The sequence below is a fragment of the Pocillopora verrucosa genome, chromosome 9 (genome assembly GCF_036669915.1).
Source record: "Pocillopora verrucosa isolate sample1 chromosome 9, ASM3666991v2, whole genome shotgun sequence".
NCBI lineage: Eukaryota > Metazoa > Cnidaria > Anthozoa > Scleractinia > Pocilloporidae > Pocillopora > Pocillopora verrucosa.
Window position 1 is genome coordinate 18,865,943 of NC_089320.1, and position 19,606 is coordinate 18,885,548.

Consider the following 19,606-nt stretch of genomic DNA (forward strand, 5'->3'; position numbering starts at 1 on the left):
TAGCTAACTATAATGGTAATTAGCAAGATTCGAAGTCACGAAAGAGTGTGAACTGAATGACAATGGAACAGTTTATAAAGATATTTATTTGAATTTTTTCTGAGATTCCGTTCTTTTTCTTACATATAATTAAAACTACATTGAATATTATTCAAATTATGTTCGACTTTCGTCGAACATAATTTGAATAAAAGTCATGGTGCGGGTTAAGTTTAGAACTCTAATCTGTGTTTGTTATAAATTATTTATCATAGTGTTACAACAGTTCCATTATTAACTAACATTCGGCGCGTATTAAAGCCAGCATAACGAAAAGGCAGTCATTGAAAAGTTGCTATTTCAAGAAAGGCATACGTACCAGAAAACTTGTTTTGGCCGCTGTAAGCAATCTCATTTTTCGTCTCTCCTTACAGAATCTTTATCCGATTTTGCAGCATATTTTCTATTTTAATATAAATAAACAACCTTTACAACGTATCTGCAAGAGACATTGGTAAAATTATCTAAAAAAGAGTTTGTGGAAAAAAAACCATCTGCGAGTATATTTTGAACTAATGAGATTGGTTGTACGTTGGATGATTGGCATCTGTTAGCTGGCCAATGGCGGCCCTCGATTGTAATAAGGTTTGCACATTTCTCCGCTCCTTTATGTTTTGTTGGGTACCCTGGAAACTCGATTGAAACCCAGCAGCACGATTTTCAATAGATTTTTGCCGCAGAGGTGAACTGAATTATTAGATTCGGTATCAAGCTAGAAATTGAATTCGATAGCCGATCACAAACGGCAAGGAAACTCTAATTCTTAGAGAATTCATTTAAAATCAAAGACAGCTGCCTGGAAGAAAGGTATGAAATATGTTTGTGTTTCGAAGGTTAACGATATAATACAGATATTTCGCTTCATTGAAAATATCTTCATTTCGGAAGAAGTCTACACTTGATTTAGCTTGTACCCGGCAGTTATGAAAAAAAGCACTGGCAGGCCAGCTGGTATCAATTCGTTGGAGTAAAATCTGTATTTGTCAATCGACTTTCACTATTTTGTATCATGTATTCCTCAGAATTTATATAAATGATAACAAAGCATAGAGTTCGTAGCACATGTTTGACATATCAGTCAAAGCCGAATGGTGGCGACTTCTCGAATTGTTTACAAATTTTATAATCGTGTTAAAAGTAGTAGCAACTGGATCGGTGCAATCAATAAGTGTACGATTTATTTAGATTCAGTTCTTTCCATTTGTTTCTATATGTCTTTTTTAAACGGACGTTTGAGACAACTGAGAACTGAAGCTGATGTATAAGACAAGAACTTTTCACAGCAGATAACGTGTGGCTCCCGCAAACGTATTCCTATAGTCAATTTGAGTTCCCTTATCGACTTTTTAATCATTCACCGTTACACTTATCACATCGATTCAGTGGAAAAAAATGTAAGGTAGTGTTAATATTATTTTTGTACGCACTTTGCTAAAGTAACAGGTTAGTGTTTGGGTTAGTTTTGTGCTGAAAGCAGACTGAGGTGAATTTCACCAGTAGTACAAAAGCGCACACAAACTAGGATTTTTCGTTGCTATAACTGAGGACGATGATAAAGAAGTTTCCGTGGTCTCGTTGTCACGATTACTGTGTAATGATTTTAATTGACGCACTAAGCCAAGCGATTGTTTGAAAACTGAGCGGAAACCAGTTTGTTTCGAATAGAAAAGTCCAGCCACACCAAAATTTTAATATGAAGTCTTCACAGCGGGTAATACAGATTTCTCAGAGGGCATAATTCCAATTCTAAACTGAAAAAAAATAAACAACTGAATGGGAGAAGGAAAATACGAAGTTTTAGAACTTTTTTGTTGAAATGGTGTTTAGTTTCAGGAAAATTTTTTCATTATGCATTGTTGTTTTCAATGAATCATGTTTTGCATACAAAAGTATTTCCGGGAAGATTTTATTTAAATGCATTTAAATAAAAAAAACGTTTTAGAGTCAGTAGAAATAAAGTAGTATTTTGGTTTTGTTTTAGATTTCTAAAGGGCACGCATATATTTACTTAACTAATGAAAAGAATTTTTGCGCCGGGATTCACATGTTTACATTTTGAAAGCAATTTTTGTTAAATTAAGTCATTTCTAAACAGAAACAGAATGTTAATTGACTTCATTCTTATTCATGAAAATGCAGCAAAAAAAGCTGGGAAATAGGAGAAAATAAAAAATAAATTCGCTTTATCATAAAAAAAGGGATGAAAAGGAATTGAAATTTAAAATAAAATATGTGGAAAATTGCTCATACAGCCAACTCGAATATTTCACAGTTACCAAATTGCACTTCCATGAAATGCATTGTTTCACCAAATGTTTTCAATTCAGTCTTAAACTGAAAATATTAAGCGACGCGTGTTCCATTTAGTGAGCTATCACTTGCTCTGAATTTCAATATATAACTGGTGGATAATGACGAGATATTCGCAATTAAATGTCGACTGTTCGCAAGAAACGATACATTCACCACTCGGAAAGTTATCACACGGTTTATATCTCTCAATATTGAGGATATCAATATATCCATGGTGACTAACATTACAAAGAAGTTCTGAATAACATCTTAAGCTTCTCTTTATTCAGAATTTGGGAACACCTTCGAAAGTTCCTTTTGTAAGATAACCCGGTGACTGAAAAGACGTGTTCTTTGGTATTCAACACTTCATTTTTGAAAAATACCTGGTGTTATCCAGACTAATACACATACGTCATTTGTGCAATTTCAAAAAGCTGTATGATATATTGCTAAATTCGAAGCACGTAAATCCCAATTCTCGTGCATTCAGCTGAGAAAAAACTCAGGGGAATATCATTTAAAACCCCATGTACCTGTAGGCTTTTTGTTCATTTTAAGTTTTGATCAGAGAGGCACTCTGGTATGTCTTTAAAAGCTAGTTCATTGTTATCGCAGATTACGGCCTTGTAATATCCTTGGTAAATAGAAAAAACGCATATTTGATAAATTTCCGGGATTTGTTGATGGGATATTTAAAACGATCATCATGTCAGAGTGTAATTTAGTGGACGTATAAGCAATCCCTAGACAATAAATAGCGAACAGAATATTACCTGACAGCATCTGAAGCTGGCAACATCTGTGATTTTTGTTCACGCTGTGGAAGCCGAGCAGTTTGAGAGATCGAAATTGACCGATAACTTTTTTGATAAAATTGAAGCTGCTATTTTAAGCCAAGTTATTTACAATACAATCATCTTGTAAGAATTCAAGAGGAATAATTTTGCTATTGCTTTAATTTAGCATCAATCTGGTTGGCAACCTGTTAAATGTTATTGGCAACCATCGTGTTAGCGCGCGGAAACTTTAGAGGTTAGTTGCACGTTTGTCTCGGAGGATTCATTGTTTCGTCGACTTGTTTGCGCGCTTTACATATATCTGCCACGAGAAGTTCGCTTAAATCATTCTTTAAGTCAGCTGTCCTCTAGCATATAAAGTTAGCGAGCGAGGAAATTTCCTCTGTGCTTTAATGGGCACTGTATTCTTCTCATTTCAATTGTATGATATTTTCATCCTCTAATAGGAGTTCCCGCCAATGCCCAACAGAGAGATGTAGGAGAATGAAAGGGCTTTCGAAACGGGAATTCAGCTGCAAAATATAATCTATTGACTGAATTATGCTGACTCAAGTACACCCAGTTCCTCTAACGGAAGAAAATTTGAAGAAACACCAGAGAGAAACGACGTCAAATAGGATATCTTTGAGGGACACCAAAAGAAGATCCAAAAGTGGAAAAAGCCTTCGTTCTGCTGGCGACGGTGAGAGTATCAAGTTTTATAGGGAAGAAGCGCTAAATGCCTCACTTGATGAAAATCAAGGTTGCAAAAAGAAAAAAATTTCAGCAGGGGAATCACTAAGCGATTCTGCGACGAATTTTGCTGAAGACATGAATGAAGAAAGGAAGACAAACTCCAAGCCGGAAATTGCCGCCAAAGAGGTAGAGATTAAGCCAAAAGCTGATAGTTCAGCTCTAACTGAAAAGGAAGAATTGTCCGAAGGAGAGGAAGGCGATAAGCCTTCTGACAACATTGCTGCAAACGAGGCAGAAACTAATCCAAAAGGTGATAATTCAGCTCTTACTGAGAAGGATGTATTGTCTGAACAAGAAGAAGGTGTTGAGTTTTCTCAAAAGGAGAAGGGAAGCCATGAATACGACGGCGAGAACGCTGATGAATCTGAGAAGGAACTGGGTGAAAGCGAACAAGAAGGTGAGGGTGACGAAGATGATAATTCTGATGAATCTTCTGATGAATCTAGTTCGCTTGATAGCGAAAGCGATGTAGTTACGGCTGTAGCCAAAAATGACATTAAAAACGCTGAAGACACAAATGAAACAGGTACATCTACTCGATCATCTTCTCCAGTGGGTGATGAAGATGACGAAGACGATGACTATTCAGTTGATGACGACGATGACGAAACTGAGGACGAAGAGGAGGCTGAAGAAGCCGAAAAAAGTGAAGACGAGCTGACTCACTACAGTAGCAGCTTGAACGCAAGCGTAAGTAGCATCCCTACTCTTTATGACGACAGGGAAGAGAGTTCTGAATCACTCAACAGTTCCGCAGAAGAGTCACCTCGAGAAAGCCCCGGCCAAGAAAAAGGCGAAGGTGAAGGACAGGATCAAGAGACTGAAGCTGCCAGACATGTGGTAACTGAAGGAGATGAGGTGAAAGTAGATGAGGAAGAAGACCCTGTAGCTGAAGATTTACATGCAGATAAAGAAGAAGAAAGGAGTCATAACACCCCTCCGGATAGTAGACAGGTCAGCGGAAGGTCGGCAACACCCCGGACTGTTGCGGTAAGCGAGTTTGATGATGTAGAGAGCACGATATTTTATCGCCGAGAACTGAGCCGACAGGGCAGCAGCTCACGGAATGCTTTAACTTCATCTGCGAACAGTAGGAGATCTGATGTGTCAATCAAAAACTGGGCTGAGTTTGGTGAGCGTGGCCGTGTGACTAGTAACGTGGAAGAGGTGACAGAAGTTGTTGATTGTTCGATGAAAGACAACGTTCGCAAACGATTGATGACCAGAAAAATGCGCAATGCTAAGCAAGGAAAGACGAATATAGACAAAACAAAAGTAGTTAAGCAGCAGCCTGCTTTACAAAGAACGGGGAAGAAAACTGGTGATATTCATTTTAAGGGGAGACCTCAGTTAAAAAAACAGAGCTCGCACACCAGTGATAATTCCGACGTGTTAAACACACGACAACAAAAACTTATTCGCAGAAAACGAAGACCAGTGAAGCAGGTTTCCTTTGACAATTTTAACATTCAAAACAGCACCAAAATATCTACAAGTGATTCTGCTTTCTTTGGAAGTCGAACTGAAAGTAGGGGCGACGAAAAATCAAGCACAAAACCTCCAGAAAGCGAGCACAGTGGCAGAGTTAGCAGCCGGTGGACTGGTGCGGAAACCGAACGCGCTTCGTCTACAAGTACACGGCCTGTAAGTACGGTCCAGTCTCCACGCAGTAATTTATCGACAAGTCAGCGCTCTAGGCAGACATCTATAGTTGATGTAATGACAGCTGTCAATTATCCACCGGCTGTAATCTATGGAAAGAAGTCGCATCTCCCTTCTATGCGTCCTCGGCGACATGGTAAGGGGGAGACGTTTGATCCTTTTGATCATTAAATATTTCATCGGGCCAAGAGAACATGATTTGCTAGAAGTTACCCCTCAAATATACTCCTGTCTCGATTAACTCAATATTTTGGGATAAAAAAAATTAAAAAAGGTCCAAAAAATTGTCATGGGGATCATTTCTCGTTCCATGTTCTCTTGTTCTGAACCATTGACCATTGTTGGAACGTTGCTCACTTTTTTTATTCAGTTCGTCAGTCTCATTTTTCAATTTGAAGAGTAAGCAAGAATTAGAAAATACTATAGTATGATAAATATTGAATATGGCCTACAAATGGTTCTATTTTTTGTCTAACAAAAATACAATACAAAGGGAAAAACTATTCTCTCAGAGGTGCAACGATGAATTTAAGGATAAGCTTTCTTAATGCTGAGTTCGAAGAACTGAAGATATTAGGCGTAATACCATTTTTTTAGAAATTATTCCAAAAAAATTGTCGGACCCCTTTTGAAGCAACTGAAGCATCTGACCACACACACACGCGGGAAAAAAACAGTTGGTGCTAAAATTATAATTTGAGTCTTTGAAAAGATTGGTTAAGTTTTTTTTATCCGCAGTATCTATCAGAAGGTCACAAGATTGACCCCCGTCGAGAGATCTCGCCATTTGCAATCGCTTGTGTTCTACTACAGTCTCTTACAATCTCTTGTATGTTACTGAAAAAACCGCCTTAACTTAAGCGTTTGTCATAAACGATCAAGATTCTATGTGACTCTTCTGGTTTCTTCGTACGATCGAGCTTTAGTGTAGATTTGGTATAGGCTTAGTATGTATTTATTTTCCAAGCTAGCAACTAAAAAAAAAGGAAATAAAAACACTAAATTGAACGATACAAAAAGCGAAATAACACAAGACAAGGCAGGCATCTTAGCGGTTTTGTTTGGAACCGACAGAAGCCTGAGCACAAGTTAAGTTGTTTTCGTTTCCGTGACTACGCGGTGTTTTGGCAACCTGACGTCACGGACTCATAACATTCGACTGCCGCCATGTTTGTACTGCTCTGTTAACTACTCACTTAGTGACAGTGAATTTGCACGAGATTGCTGTCGATCGATCGAAGAATTTGTCCTTAAAATACTACAATCGGAACTCTAGAGTCCTGTTATGACTCTAGAATTTGAAAATCTACCGCTTTTGTCAAACATCGCTTTGAATTCGTCCTATAATAATGAGACAGATTTCGGAGCGTTGGATCGAGTGAGATCTAAGAAAACTTCAGTGATTTCTGTGACAAGGAGAGAAAGTCTCCACGCCAAGGAGAAACTACAGGAAAAACGTGAAATGTCCGGCGAATATTCTGACAACTATGATAGTTACGAGGATGATTTTGACAGCCCGAGTCCCACGAAAAATGCAACAAGATCTCGGAGATATTCTTCGAGACGCGAATCAAGAATATCAGAGAGGGCTCGATCAACTTCGAGATCACCGTCTGATTCACCTCCTAAACAACGATCACGATCGAAAAAGGCATCTACAAGGAGGGACTCATTTTCTTCGTATCGAAGTGCATATGGTACAAACAGAGGTAAATTTCCAGTATCCAACTTTTGTTTTCCTTTTTCGGCAATGTGTTTGATGTGGTTTTTAGTCTTATGAAGTCTTGATTTTTGTTTGACATTACTCATAACACTATCGAGTCTCAGAATATTGTGGAAAGTTATTTTTTTTGATTGTCAATACCTGCTATTCACAAAAGGTGTAGAAATCAGTATCCGTTGCAGGCTCTTGTCAATTTCTTGTAATTCAATCGATGTCTGGACGTAAACCAATTTTAAATGGTCCTGGCGAGTTTTTGATATCGAGACCATTAAGTTTACTTATGTTCGCAACTATAATAAAAGCCTCCATGGAACAGCGTTTTAAATAAAAAGGCGCTGAGGGAAATTTGAGGTGGAACGAAAAGCATACATTTTTGTTTGTTTGTACTCAGTACACAGTTTCTACAACACGTCTGACACCTTGCCATACAGTTTCAATATAAATAATTAATTGTAATCAAAGGAGAAAAAAACTCACAGTGTTCAATGCGTTCACAGCTTTTATTTTATAGTTTATAAGTGGCGATTTCATCCTTTCAGGAGACTTTTTGTGTTGAAATAAATTAACTGGTCATTTTTTAGTCACTTTTGTTGATTTCTTCTGTAACAAGGATATTTTATATTTGTGTGTACGAACTTGTCTTTGTCCAATATTTTTTACCCAAATTATTCTATACCAAGTTGTTTTAAGTTTTGCTAATCAAATTTCCAAAACACAAGCTTTGCTATAATGACCTCTGCCATGTGCCAACATACAGTTATACTCATAACTAAATTATTGAAGATTAAGGGAATTTTCCCTTGATCCTCTTACTGTAGGCCAGATCATATCATATTAGGTAATTTTAAAATTCTAGCATAGAAAGAAAATGGAGAAACTGACACAAGGCATCAATGGAAGAATATTAAAAACTTACATGTTGGTTTATCTGATAAAAATCAGGCTAAGTTTAAGGTTGATCAAATTGTTCTTTACTTAAGATACATCATGTACAAAAACCTGCTGATCTGTCTCTGTAACAAATGGTAAATTGAATATATCTAAGGTGTTATGACCTTTCCCCTTTAAGAACAAACTTGTTGTTTAGGTTGAGTTTTTACCTACAAATTTTTCATACATGTATCTATTTTTTTCCTAATGAATGTACATGTATAATTTTTTTTTTAATTCATTGGGTCTCAGCCACTTTTACTGTACCATGCTGTGATTAAAATTTTATACCAAGCAGTTATTTGCTATGTGAGCTATGTTTTAAACAGCCATCTATGCAGGTATAATCATCGAGGCCACAGGATTGATTTTATAGTACATCAAGAGCCTATTTTATTTCTACTTTCACTGAGAAGAGCTGAGTGAATTGAATCTATGACTTTTGCAAGATAGTGAATGAAGGGTGATGTTTTTCAGGAAGCTAACCCTAACCTCAGATTAAAGGAAGTAAAAATTCCAAGACAACTGTGAGAAAGAAATCAAGACTTTTAGACAGATTGAAATTTAAATCTGTGAGAAAATAAAAATTGAGGCGATTGGTCCAAAGTTTCAGGCTGAAATAGTAAATAGCTTAACTTCATTCCCATGCTTATTTTTTGCTACTCTGCATCCAAGATCAATGGTCATAGACTAGCTTGATTTTGTCATTTCAAATGTCAGATGAGGCCTTTTTTGAAATGGTAGTTACCTTCCACTTGCTTTTTTTTTTGTTGTTCTTTGTTTTGCTAATACGAATGGCTGAAGTGAGAAGAATTAGTATTCAAATAAAACCAGGCACTAACATTACTGATGTGTTGATAATGAATCCATAGAAACAAGGGTTGCATTCTATGATTGAGAGGTTGTTGTGTAGGAGATGGGATGTGTGATGCAATAAAGAAGATTTTACTTGACATTTTCGCGTTTACTCACATATTAACTTTACAAACCCCTCCTTTAAATTTAAGTCCTTTTATTTTAAGCTTAAATGGAACTTATCAAATCTTGCTCTTTATCTTGTTATTAATTAAGTAGAAGTACAAAATCTCTGTCTTCTATAACCCATAGACCTTTAAGAGTGATTAACATCTACTTTCTCCTTGTGCTATCATCCCTGAATCAAACATTAAGACACAAGAATAAAGGAAATGATCACCATCTAAAGATGCTCTTGATTGTTAAAAATATTCTCTTAGACATCATCTTAGGTAATGTATGGTGAAGAGAATGGAGAATATGCACACTGATGTTATGGTGTAAACATATTTTTTCTTTGTGTATTTTAGGTGCACCCAAAAATAAACCTAAGAAGAGCCAATCGGCTAGCTCAAAGATGACAACCAAAACCACTGGTGGGGAGAGTTCAATGATGAGACGCGTGTTGTCTGCTAACAAACACAAAGTTTCAAGACTTTACAATATTTTGGAAGAACTACAGCAAGAAGTCGAAGAACTAAAGGACGAGAATAAATCTCTGAAAAGAGTGAGCCATCGACAAGAGAAGCAAATTAAGAAAATCGACGAAGAGGAAGCAAGTTTGCCCATGTTGCTTCAAAGGCACAGCGCAGAGATGCGAACTTTGAAAGAGAGAATGAGAAAAAACCAAGAAGTTTTGCACAAGAAAGAGAGGGAATCTAAAGAAAGAGACGCCGAGATTCAGAAATTGCGTGACAAAGTCAAGAGTTTTCGAGTACTATCACAAGACAGGAAACTTGAAGAACGAGCGGCTTTGGCGAAAAAGTTAGATAACGTCCAGGACGAAATAGCGACAAAAGACAAAAAGATATTGGTAAGTTAGTTTTGAAGACTCAAGGGGAATAAGAAACGAAGGGGGCTTATCAGTGTCGTAAAACCGAAGTTAAGTGATCTAGAGAAATAATATTAACGAAGGAAAATGGTCGGCGTATTATTTAGATGACAGTCGAAAGCATTAGTTTATTCCTTTTGCCTCTCTCTGTTATTGGTCTTTAAACTCCCGCCACCTTCTTAGCCAATCAAATGCAAAATTAAAACTGATTGCGATTGGTCGCGCATGCTTTCCCGCGCTCTAGACAGTTGGCTTGTTTTTGCTTTCGTTTCTCATTGGTTCCCCGTGACATACACTATACATTCCTTCTCCCGATTGGCTGATTCGATCACTTGGAATATGGTTTTATGACTCTGGTTGTCATTGGCTCCTTGTGATATATTTTTTCCTTCGTTCTGATTGTCTGGTGTAGAAAAAAAAAAGAAAAGAAAAAGAATTCACCATTGAAGAATCTTAGTAGTAACTGTTAAGGTTTAAAATGCATGAAACCCAAATTACAATGTCCCTAAATATAATCAAACTATTAGTAATCTTAAAATAGCACCACTTTTATGCAAAGTTTGTTTTCCAGGTGCTTCTGGAATGTTTTTGTAAAATTCACATAGCAACTTTTCAACCTTAATAAGCGTTGGATCGAACAAATGACAAATCATGTCTCCATGACGAAGCTTTTGACAGACTAACTGCCCCCTAAAGCTTATTATGTCAATTGAATTTCTCCCTAAAAACGTGCTGTCATGAATCGTTAATAAATTAGCCATTAAAATGTATTACTCAGCTGTTTGTTTCTCACGGTTTTTAGGATCTAGAAAAAGCTATCGCTCTTAAAGACAAGGCAAGACAGCGAGAGATGAAGGACCAAAGAGAGCGCTACAAGCAGGCGAAAGAAGAATTAAAACGGGTCCAAGACGATTTCCGCTCGCTGCGAGAAAGATTGAAGGTAATTAATGTTTTTCCACATTCACGTTTTTGTCATATGAAGGTTTGCAGGAATTTCGCCATGTTTTAACGCTCTTGTCAGCTTGAATGTATGATAAAATTCTACGCCGCATTTCTCTCTTTGACTGAGAGCGCATTGTGGCAAAAAATATCATTTATGAAAATAAAATGTGTAGCATTTGGTTCATTTTATCAGCGTTGTAGACTTAGCACAAAAGAGGACGGCTTTACAACTTCGCAAAAAATAATCGTCATTAATTTGATGTATTTTACACAAGGAAAAGACCTAGGCAGAAAACTAACGTACAAACTAATCAAGGAAATCGCAATCTGTATGTGTGAATTTTTCGTGCCGCACATGTGGTGTTGAGAAGTGCTTTGTAATTTATTATAGCATTTGCCTTCGATTTTCTTAGCCACTTGAAAGCACTGAACTCTCACTTTAAGGCGGAAGTTGTTGTCGTTCTTAGTCGGCCTTGGTGATATACATGTAGATCGAACTAGTCTGTATTCAATATTCTATTTATCTTCTTCCTATTCTTTCTTTCCGAGGCATGATATGGTAATTGTTATGCAATCGATGCAACAAAAACGTGATTTCGTCAACAAATTTTTATAAGCTTCTGAGAATGGAAGCATTTTTTAAACAGTTGTGTCCCTGAGAATCCTTTTTCTTTGACATCTGAGACTTCATAGGTTTGTTCAGTGATGATGCTTCCTTTGTTTCTTTGCTGTCGCGTAGCTCCACGTGTCTTAACGTTGAGCAGTCTATTTTCCCAGTTCACGTGAAAGCTTTTTTTTCCTCTTCACTAGGAAAAAGAGAGAGAATTGGATGAGAAGAACATCTATCATCAACATATTGTACAGAAGAAGAAGAAAGTTCCAAATTTACCAGCACTCCCTGCGGGCAGCCAGGGCATTCATGCACCCGCTATCACTGCTCCAGCGGTTCACATTGAAAAAGCGCCAGATACGAAAGAGAAAAGAACAAATGTATTTTTGACAAATGCGGCAAGCGACTCTGGTTCGGTTGTAACGGATGAAGGGAGGGACACAGATGAGAAGTCTGAAAAAGTCAGCGTTAATCATGAACTTCCCGTGGTTTCTGAACAGACGAGACATGGTGGGGTCCTCCAAGTTGATGGAAAGGAAGACGAAGAGAAGAAAAGGAGAGAAGCTAAGGAGAGAAGGAGACACGAGGAGGAAGTGGAGCAGAGACGGCGCATAGACGAGGAAGAGCGCAGAAGGAAAGAAGAGCAAGAGAAACGAAAGGAAGAAGAACACGAGAGAAGATTGCGCGAAGAGGAGGAACAATTAAGGAAACAACGAGAGGAACAGGAACGAGCCATGAAACAAAAGGAAGAAGAAGAAAAAAAGCGGTTTGAAGAAGAAGCTGAGATCAGACGGAAGAAAGATATGCTGCTGGCGCGCATGCGAGCGATTGATGCAGGAAACGAGAAAACAGACACTGTTACTGCAACCGGAGGGACTACTGGTCCCCCTGTGGAAGACAAACCCAAAAAAGTTCCGATTTTCCTTCAGAGCGATAAACCTATGAAAACAGAGCAGGAGCCAGTGAAGCCTCCAAACGCGGCAAGTTCGGATGACGATATTCTGTCCGATACCAGTGGCGGCAGAAAGAAGTTCAGCGCCAGCTCGAGACAAAGCCGCTTCTCGTACGATTTCAAACAAACTGTAGAAAATCTTCATCATGGTCTTCCTGCGCATGCTGCACAGGAGGGCGTAAAACCAGAGGCCCAAAAATCGGACAAGAAAGACTCTCTGTCGGACGATCTAAGTTTTGGTACTTACAAACCTACACTGGGCAGAAGGGCTGCCGCCAAAAGAGACAATAAAGACGATTTGAGTTTTGGAGGGTATAATCCTTCTTTTGGTTCGAATAAAGAGACAGCTCGCAAAAATAGCGGTCTTAACTTTGGCACCGGGAAGAAAAACGCTACTGAAAAAGAACAAAACGGTGTCATCTTTGGGGATTATAACCCTTCTTTTGGAGGGTCGCGTGAGACAGCAACTTCCAGCCTACCAAACGGTGACATTGGTGGAAAGTCAAGTCCCCCACGTGGTCGCAGACCAAGAAATTATGGTGGTGGAACAGCATCTTTGTTTGACGACGATCTTTTTACAAATGAGGAAGTCAAACCCTCGGGTAATCCTCTGTTTGGAGACAGCTCCATAAAAAAAGACAAATCATCTTACCCATGGGAAAACAAAGTAAATGTTACAAGATCTAACGTATCTCAAGAGGATTCTCTACTGCCTCGCAGGAGACATTTGCAAAGTATCGGAAAAAGCACAGAGAAAAATGTACGCGCTGTAGATAATGCGCTGGATGATATTGATGACGAGATTGAGGAAGTTATTCTATAATAAAGAGTTTTACAAATTATCTAAATTATAATATACATAAGTATTTAAGAGACGCGTTACCTTCGCGCAGAAGATCTTCGGACAGTTTGAGAAGTTAGCCATGACATTTTTTTGTTGTTGTGACATCCATTTATAAGAACCTCTATTAATTTTCTCAAGTACTGTCCGTTATTGAGGCTAAACCCAAACGATGTCGTGTTTTAATCGATGACGCAAATCTTACTAATAAAAATATTTTCTCATCAGATGGGTCTGTCTTTTTGTAGCTTGACTTGGCAGATGTAGACTCGTTGAGCCCTTTTGCATGTGTGGCTGACATTTATGTCGAAGTGTGCTTTTAATGCGTTTACAATATCCAAACAGCAACGCTTGTCAAACGAACTCTTGATGGCTCTTTCCGTATCGTATCATTCAGGTTACATCACCCCTCCCCCTCTCCCCACCAGTTTATAGGTTTCGTGAATGTATATTCCTTATGAGAAGCCTTTTCTAACGAATTTTTGCCTTCATAACATCTCCAAATGAAATACTTGAACAAAAAGCACAACAACAGTGACGAAGATAAAGAACTTTGTTTTGTCTCCTCAATTGCTGTGTGACTGCAGTATTTTTTCCCATCCTAGTTTTAATTGTTTGAAGTTAGACTTTTTTCATTTGTGATTGTATGGAGATTTGGAACATTTCCTTCTCAGCCTCTTTTAACATATTTCTATCATTCTGCTCTAAAGCCCATCCAGATATATTCCAGCAAACACTACTAACACCATGTCTGTAAGTTTGTGGCTGATAACCAGGGTGTGTACAATTTGAATTCCAGTCCCAAGACAAAAGAGGTCAACATGTTCAGACAGGATCCACGAACTTATTCAATGATTGCATCAATTCTTAATCTTCCTACAATGCCTTGAGGAAAAAAATAAGTTGAAGTGCTCTAACACGCTCAAATTTTGTTGTTCACTAAATAAACTTTGGAACTTATTTCCATACGCTTTTAGTGATCTCAATCAAAAATTGAAGGGAGCACTAACAATTCAAAATAAACATTTCACTTTAATTGTCCATGAAAAAGAGCAGTCCTTTCTCAACATTTCAGCAATATTATTACTCTTTCTTATTAAATTTAGTGGCTGTGAGCCATTCCTCTTCATGAACTTCTTCAATGATTTTCTCACTCCTAGCAACACCTACAGCCAAGAGTGAATTATCATCTTTACTTGGCGATGAACACATCACAAATGATGGTTTTAGTTTTCTTATAAGGGCACTGTTACATCAAGATAGTATATGAAGTTCCCCTACCCCCCTGAATCTGGGTTCACCTCTTTGTACTTTCACTATTTACTGAAATTAGTCAGACTCTGTTGTTCTGGCTCTGGCTGCAGTGCATTTTCTCCATTGTTAAGCTCCAAGAAGACAGGTTATGTTTTCTTCCAATCTGATGACAGCCATGACTAGGCCAGCAAGTAGAACTGACATCTTTGTGGTCTCAGTTTTTAATGCCTCTTGCCACTGTCAGTGCAGGTATGTCCTTGCTCATCTCAAAACAGCACAGTTGAGATGATTTTATTTGATGTAACAATCCAGCATGGAAGTCCAACAGCCCCTGTGGCAAGAAAAATGTTGAAATTATCAGGATCAATAACAATGAAAAGTTAAATTATTTGGTGATTAAACTATAGAACTAAGTGTAATTAATAACACTTACCAATCAGGAGCTTGTTGATGAAAATTGATTAACCAAACATTGCATGTTACCCACACTCTTCAGCTGCATTTCTTCAAGCTTTCTTTAACCCCTTACACCCTAATATCAGCATACATATTCACCTTACTCCTCTTTTCACCTTTCCTACAGTTACTGACAAGGAGAATTTGTTTCAAAATCAAGGTCTCATTCAAATATTGATCATTTCCTTAATTCTTGTGACCTTAATGTTTGATTCACCTGTAAAAATGTAAACCCAAGTTTCACTACTAAGATTGGATTGTTAATTCTCCCCTCTAGCTGCTACACATTTCCCTGTACATTTGTTACAAGAATTTGGTGTTGGATCAATATCATATCTTGTACCTGATAAGTTTGAGTATTCTCATTACCAGTTTGCTGGATAATATATGAATACTATAGGGAGAAGTTGCAGGTAATCACTTCTAAGAGTTAAAGGGTTAAAGGATATTAGATGCAGCTCTCTCCCAGGGGTTAAAGAGATTACAGTTTGCTGGTACCCACAGCCTTTATACTCTTGAGTGGAGACAGACACTCTTACCAAGGAACACAATACAATCATCTGAAGTCCAACATGCTAGTCATAGAGCTATCATTTCTCTTTAAGGAAACTTTTGTTCAGTCTTAGTTTGCTTTGATATCATTTGATACTGTAGCTCACCAGGTATTCCAGTAGGGAAGGCTAAAATTCTGTTGAGTGGATAGAACCATTGCACAGGTAACAACACCACTGGCTCCTTTCTGTACACAAACACAAATGCCATATGACAGACTCCCTTTAAGATGAATCAAAGTGACACTATGGTGAATCTGTGGATATACTATGCAGAATATCACTAAAATATGCAGTACTTGTACAGTAATCCTGTGATTCCAAGAAACAGAATTGAGCCATCATATCCACAGAAGTCCTTGCCAATTGATCAGCCATAACTAACAATCAATCAGCCATCTTCAATAAGATGCATGCCCTCCCCTGACTCCTAAGGCTGAGCTAACCCCACAAAAATTTTCCTATTGAATTCCCACATTACTCATTCTTATGTTTTGCATATCCATGATCAAAAAATGATGGCACTATACTCCATCATGAGGTGTTCTAAGGAGTTACATTAGGCAACAAGATTTGTTCTTTTTGTACCATCTATGCAATTTTCTATTGAAAGTAGATTTGGTATTGTCAAATTTACACTTTTAATGTCAATGTATTGCTTCATGTTGAAAAGATCTCCAAAATTGACAAGGATGAATTTCTCTGCAAAATATCAATACAATATATAGCAGGAAAATGAGGAGAATAAAGAAAAAATTCTCCAAACTAACATTAATATGAATTATGTGGCAGACAGTAAGGGGAATTGCCAATAAGATCTTGGGAGTGATTTAGGGTGTAGGGTTACTAAGCATGTTTTGAAAGCAAATTGGTATTCAACTCTACTACTTCCTGGCCACCTCTGGAAGTGAAAAGGTTTGCACTTGAATTTACCATAACAGATACTATGTGGATCACACTTACCAGTAGTCCCATAAATATTGCTGTTAATATTTTACTCCTAACTGTAATCTTCTCACTTCTCTGTTTCACTAAAGAAATGAAAATGTTTCACAGATTGTGAAACAAAAACAAATTGGGATTAAAGAAAGGCAATTCCATAGTACTGCACAGTGTATTCCTGCTTCCCACATCATTTAATGTGCAATGAAAATGCACACATCACAACAAAGTAACTATTTCTTTGTGGTCAGAGCTTACAAGTGAGTTAGATCACAGGCAAGTATCAAAATGGTGAATTATCCCTGAGTTCTTCTGTGCTTATAGATACAGGTATTGCAAGTTAAAATGAAGTTCAGGTTAACCCTTTAAATCCCAAGTTCTCATCAGTACATCTCCTTAGTCTGAGCCATACAGTTCTTATGATGTTAGTTAGGAGTACTGGATCAATTAAAAATCCTCTCATTGATTTGTTTTCTATTCTCATCATTTGTCTGCTTCATATTTTATTGATATTATAAAGAGATAAACGTCTTGGTCATTAATAGGAGTAAGAGATAATGATGATGATGTATTCACATAAAGCATTTTCTATAGTTATAATATACTCCATATTAAACTCTACAGGGGACTTCAGCCAGCTGCATTGAGCAGCTTACAATTTTTTTAAAAGAAAACTTTGCAAATGATTTAAAACTAAGTTGATCTGTATCTCCTCTTGTATATGAGTTATCATTATGACAATTCATACTAATTTAAGATCATGTTTCAATCTATATTAATTTTGAACCACAACATGAGTCTTAAATACTTGATAAGAGTAAGACACAACAATCAAAGAGGAATTCTGTGCATTATTCCAAATAATTAAGGTGCTGGTGCTTCTAAAAATTCATTCAGCTCCATTTTTATTTCCAACTTCAAGTTTTTATAAAAGATGAACAAACAATACTTATCGACTGAAAGATGAAGACCTTATGACGTAAAAATGCTTAACCTTTTAACCCCCAAGATCTGAATGTTAATTCTCACCTCTGGCTACTACACATTTCCTTGTAAATTAGTTACAGAAATTTGATGCTAAATTAAGATAAAAATTTTCCACCTGATAAGTTTGAGAATTCCCATTACCTGTTTGCTTGATGGTGTATGGATATTACAGGAAGAAGTCACATTTTAAACTCTTCTAGGATTTACTGGGTTAATGTAATGTTCATAATTTCACTTTGTGAATCTTTCACTTGGTACCTATTTAGAACTGAAGCAATATCAACCACTTAACTTAGAGTACCTATTTGTGACAGCTCCTCATTCAATTTCTTAATTTTTCTTTCAAGGCGCATGTATTGAGCAAACTCATCCTGAAAAAAAAATTGATGTTACCCAGGAAACTTTGGCTTCCTACATAACACACTTCCTTATTTGAAATTTCAGAAAAAAGAGGGCACTCATGTGAAGAAGGGAGCTTAATTGAGGGGGGAGGGGGGGGGCACTTATTGCTCAGTGTAGCAATTGGACAAAAATTGAAAGAACAGATGACTCACATATGAGAACTCTGCAAGGCCATGTATATAGAAAAAACTGAAAAGGAAAAGAAAGTATTCCCCATGGTGATTGAAGCTCATAAAGTTAAAGATGAAGTGGCAAAAGAAATTGTTTTCCTTTTATCCACACTACTTAACCCTTTAACTCACAAGATCTGATAGTTAATTCTCCCTTCCACCTTTTACATATTTCCTTTTAAATTAGTTACAAGGCCTTGGTGTTAGATCAAGACAACAACTTCTAATTGATATGTTTGAGTATTCTCATTACCTGTTTGCTGGATAATGTAGGGATATTGCAGGGAGAAGTTACATGTTAATCACTTCTGGGAGTTAAAGGGTTAAGAAAGTGACCGAGGAGGTGTGGTGGTTATTTGAGGGGGATGCTTGTTTGAAATTATGGTCAAGGGGGTGGATGTTTATTTGGGGGGAGGATGCTTTTTTGGAGTAGGGGTGCTTACCTAAGGAAATACAGCATGCATTACAGTTATTTCAAGTCATAATATTGCATATCATTTTATTGCCGTTTCAGGCTAATGTTCATGGTAACATTTCAAAGCTGATTTAACATAAATAATCTCCACTTTACCTGAGCACTTATCTTCATTTGTTCATTCTTCAGTTGAATGATTGTGTCTTTTAGGTGACTCCCATTCTGTTCTTTACTCATCAAGAGTCTTGGTAACTGTTTTTGAAATATAATCGATGCAAACTTACTTTGAAAGTGGAACTAACTACAAAGGAATTTTATTGAAGCTGATCCAATACAATAAATGCCATGTCCTATAAATTTGGTTTGTAGTAGCGGTAGTAGTCAACAAATTGAATTTTCCTTCACTTGCTTAAGATCTAACAAAATCGATCTTGATCAATTAAGTTTTATCAGACATTTATCTACAGGGATTTACTTACCTCTTAAAATTACTACAACGGCGATTCCGTGATCAACGTTATTTACTTTTCTTTTCTTTACTAACTTGTAGTTTCGCATCGATACGGAATTCAGTGCAATTAAATCTTTTTAATTTACAACTAGCCCGCTGCATTCTCTTCCGATACCTGCACCAGGAATTAGAAAATCGATTGATAACCCTAAATACGAATTAAACTGCTCTAAATAATAGGTACGAACGCCTTAAATTCTCGGAGAAAATCTAATCCTGCTGAGGTTAAGTACATAAGCATAGTGTACTAAAAACACGCAAACGAAAATAAACTTAATTCACTAATTTCTCACCCAGTCAGCCAGAAATCCGGACGATTTGTAAAGAATTCTCATAACAAATACATACGCGAGCACGAACACAACCATTGAGACCGCCATCTTGTTTATTGACTCGTCACCAGTTTCTCACCGCCTTTATTGAATGGGCCATGAAAGGTTTCATATGTCCACTGAGTATATGTAGCTGGCCAATATGGCCCTGGAAAGCGGTTACGTATAGGACGAGGGCACGTATCGTATTACTTTAACTTAACTTAAGAAAAAA

At 37.2% G+C, this 19,606-nt stretch overlaps 2 protein-coding genes across 3 annotated transcripts; one reads left to right on the plus strand and one right to left on the minus strand.

Moving 5' to 3' along the window:
- Positions 1-720: 720 nt before the first annotated feature.
- On the plus strand, positions 721-13,599 carry LOC131793732 (lebercilin). Its single transcript, XM_059111205.2, has 5 exons — positions 721-846; positions 3,578-5,664; positions 9,507-10,009; positions 10,830-10,967; positions 11,780-13,599. The coding sequence occupies exons 2-5, from the start codon at positions 3,672-3,674 to the stop codon at positions 13,352-13,354; spliced, it is 4,209 nt and encodes a 1,402-aa protein (XP_058967188.2). The 5' UTR covers positions 721-846; positions 3,578-3,671; the 3' UTR covers positions 13,355-13,599.
- An 800-nt stretch (positions 13,600-14,399) lies between these two features.
- On the minus strand, positions 14,400-19,461 carry LOC131793655 (guided entry of tail-anchored proteins factor 1-like). 2 transcript variants are annotated; one of them, XM_059111100.2, is made up of 6 exons: positions 19,354-19,461; positions 18,706-18,801; positions 17,864-17,933; positions 16,597-16,664; positions 15,742-15,856; positions 14,400-14,957 (listed from the first exon to the last, which is right to left on the minus strand). In XM_059111100.2, the coding sequence occupies exons 1-6, from the start codon at positions 19,438-19,440 to the stop codon at positions 14,893-14,895; spliced, it is 501 nt and encodes a 166-aa protein (XP_058967083.2). In that variant the 5' UTR covers positions 19,441-19,461; the 3' UTR covers positions 14,400-14,892. The 2 variants fall into 2 exon arrangements, with proteins under 2 accessions (XP_058967083.2, XP_058967082.2); XM_059111099.2 differs by having other exon boundaries at positions 14,909-14,957; positions 15,742-15,821; positions 19,354-19,447.
- Positions 19,462-19,606: the final 145 nt, after the last annotated feature.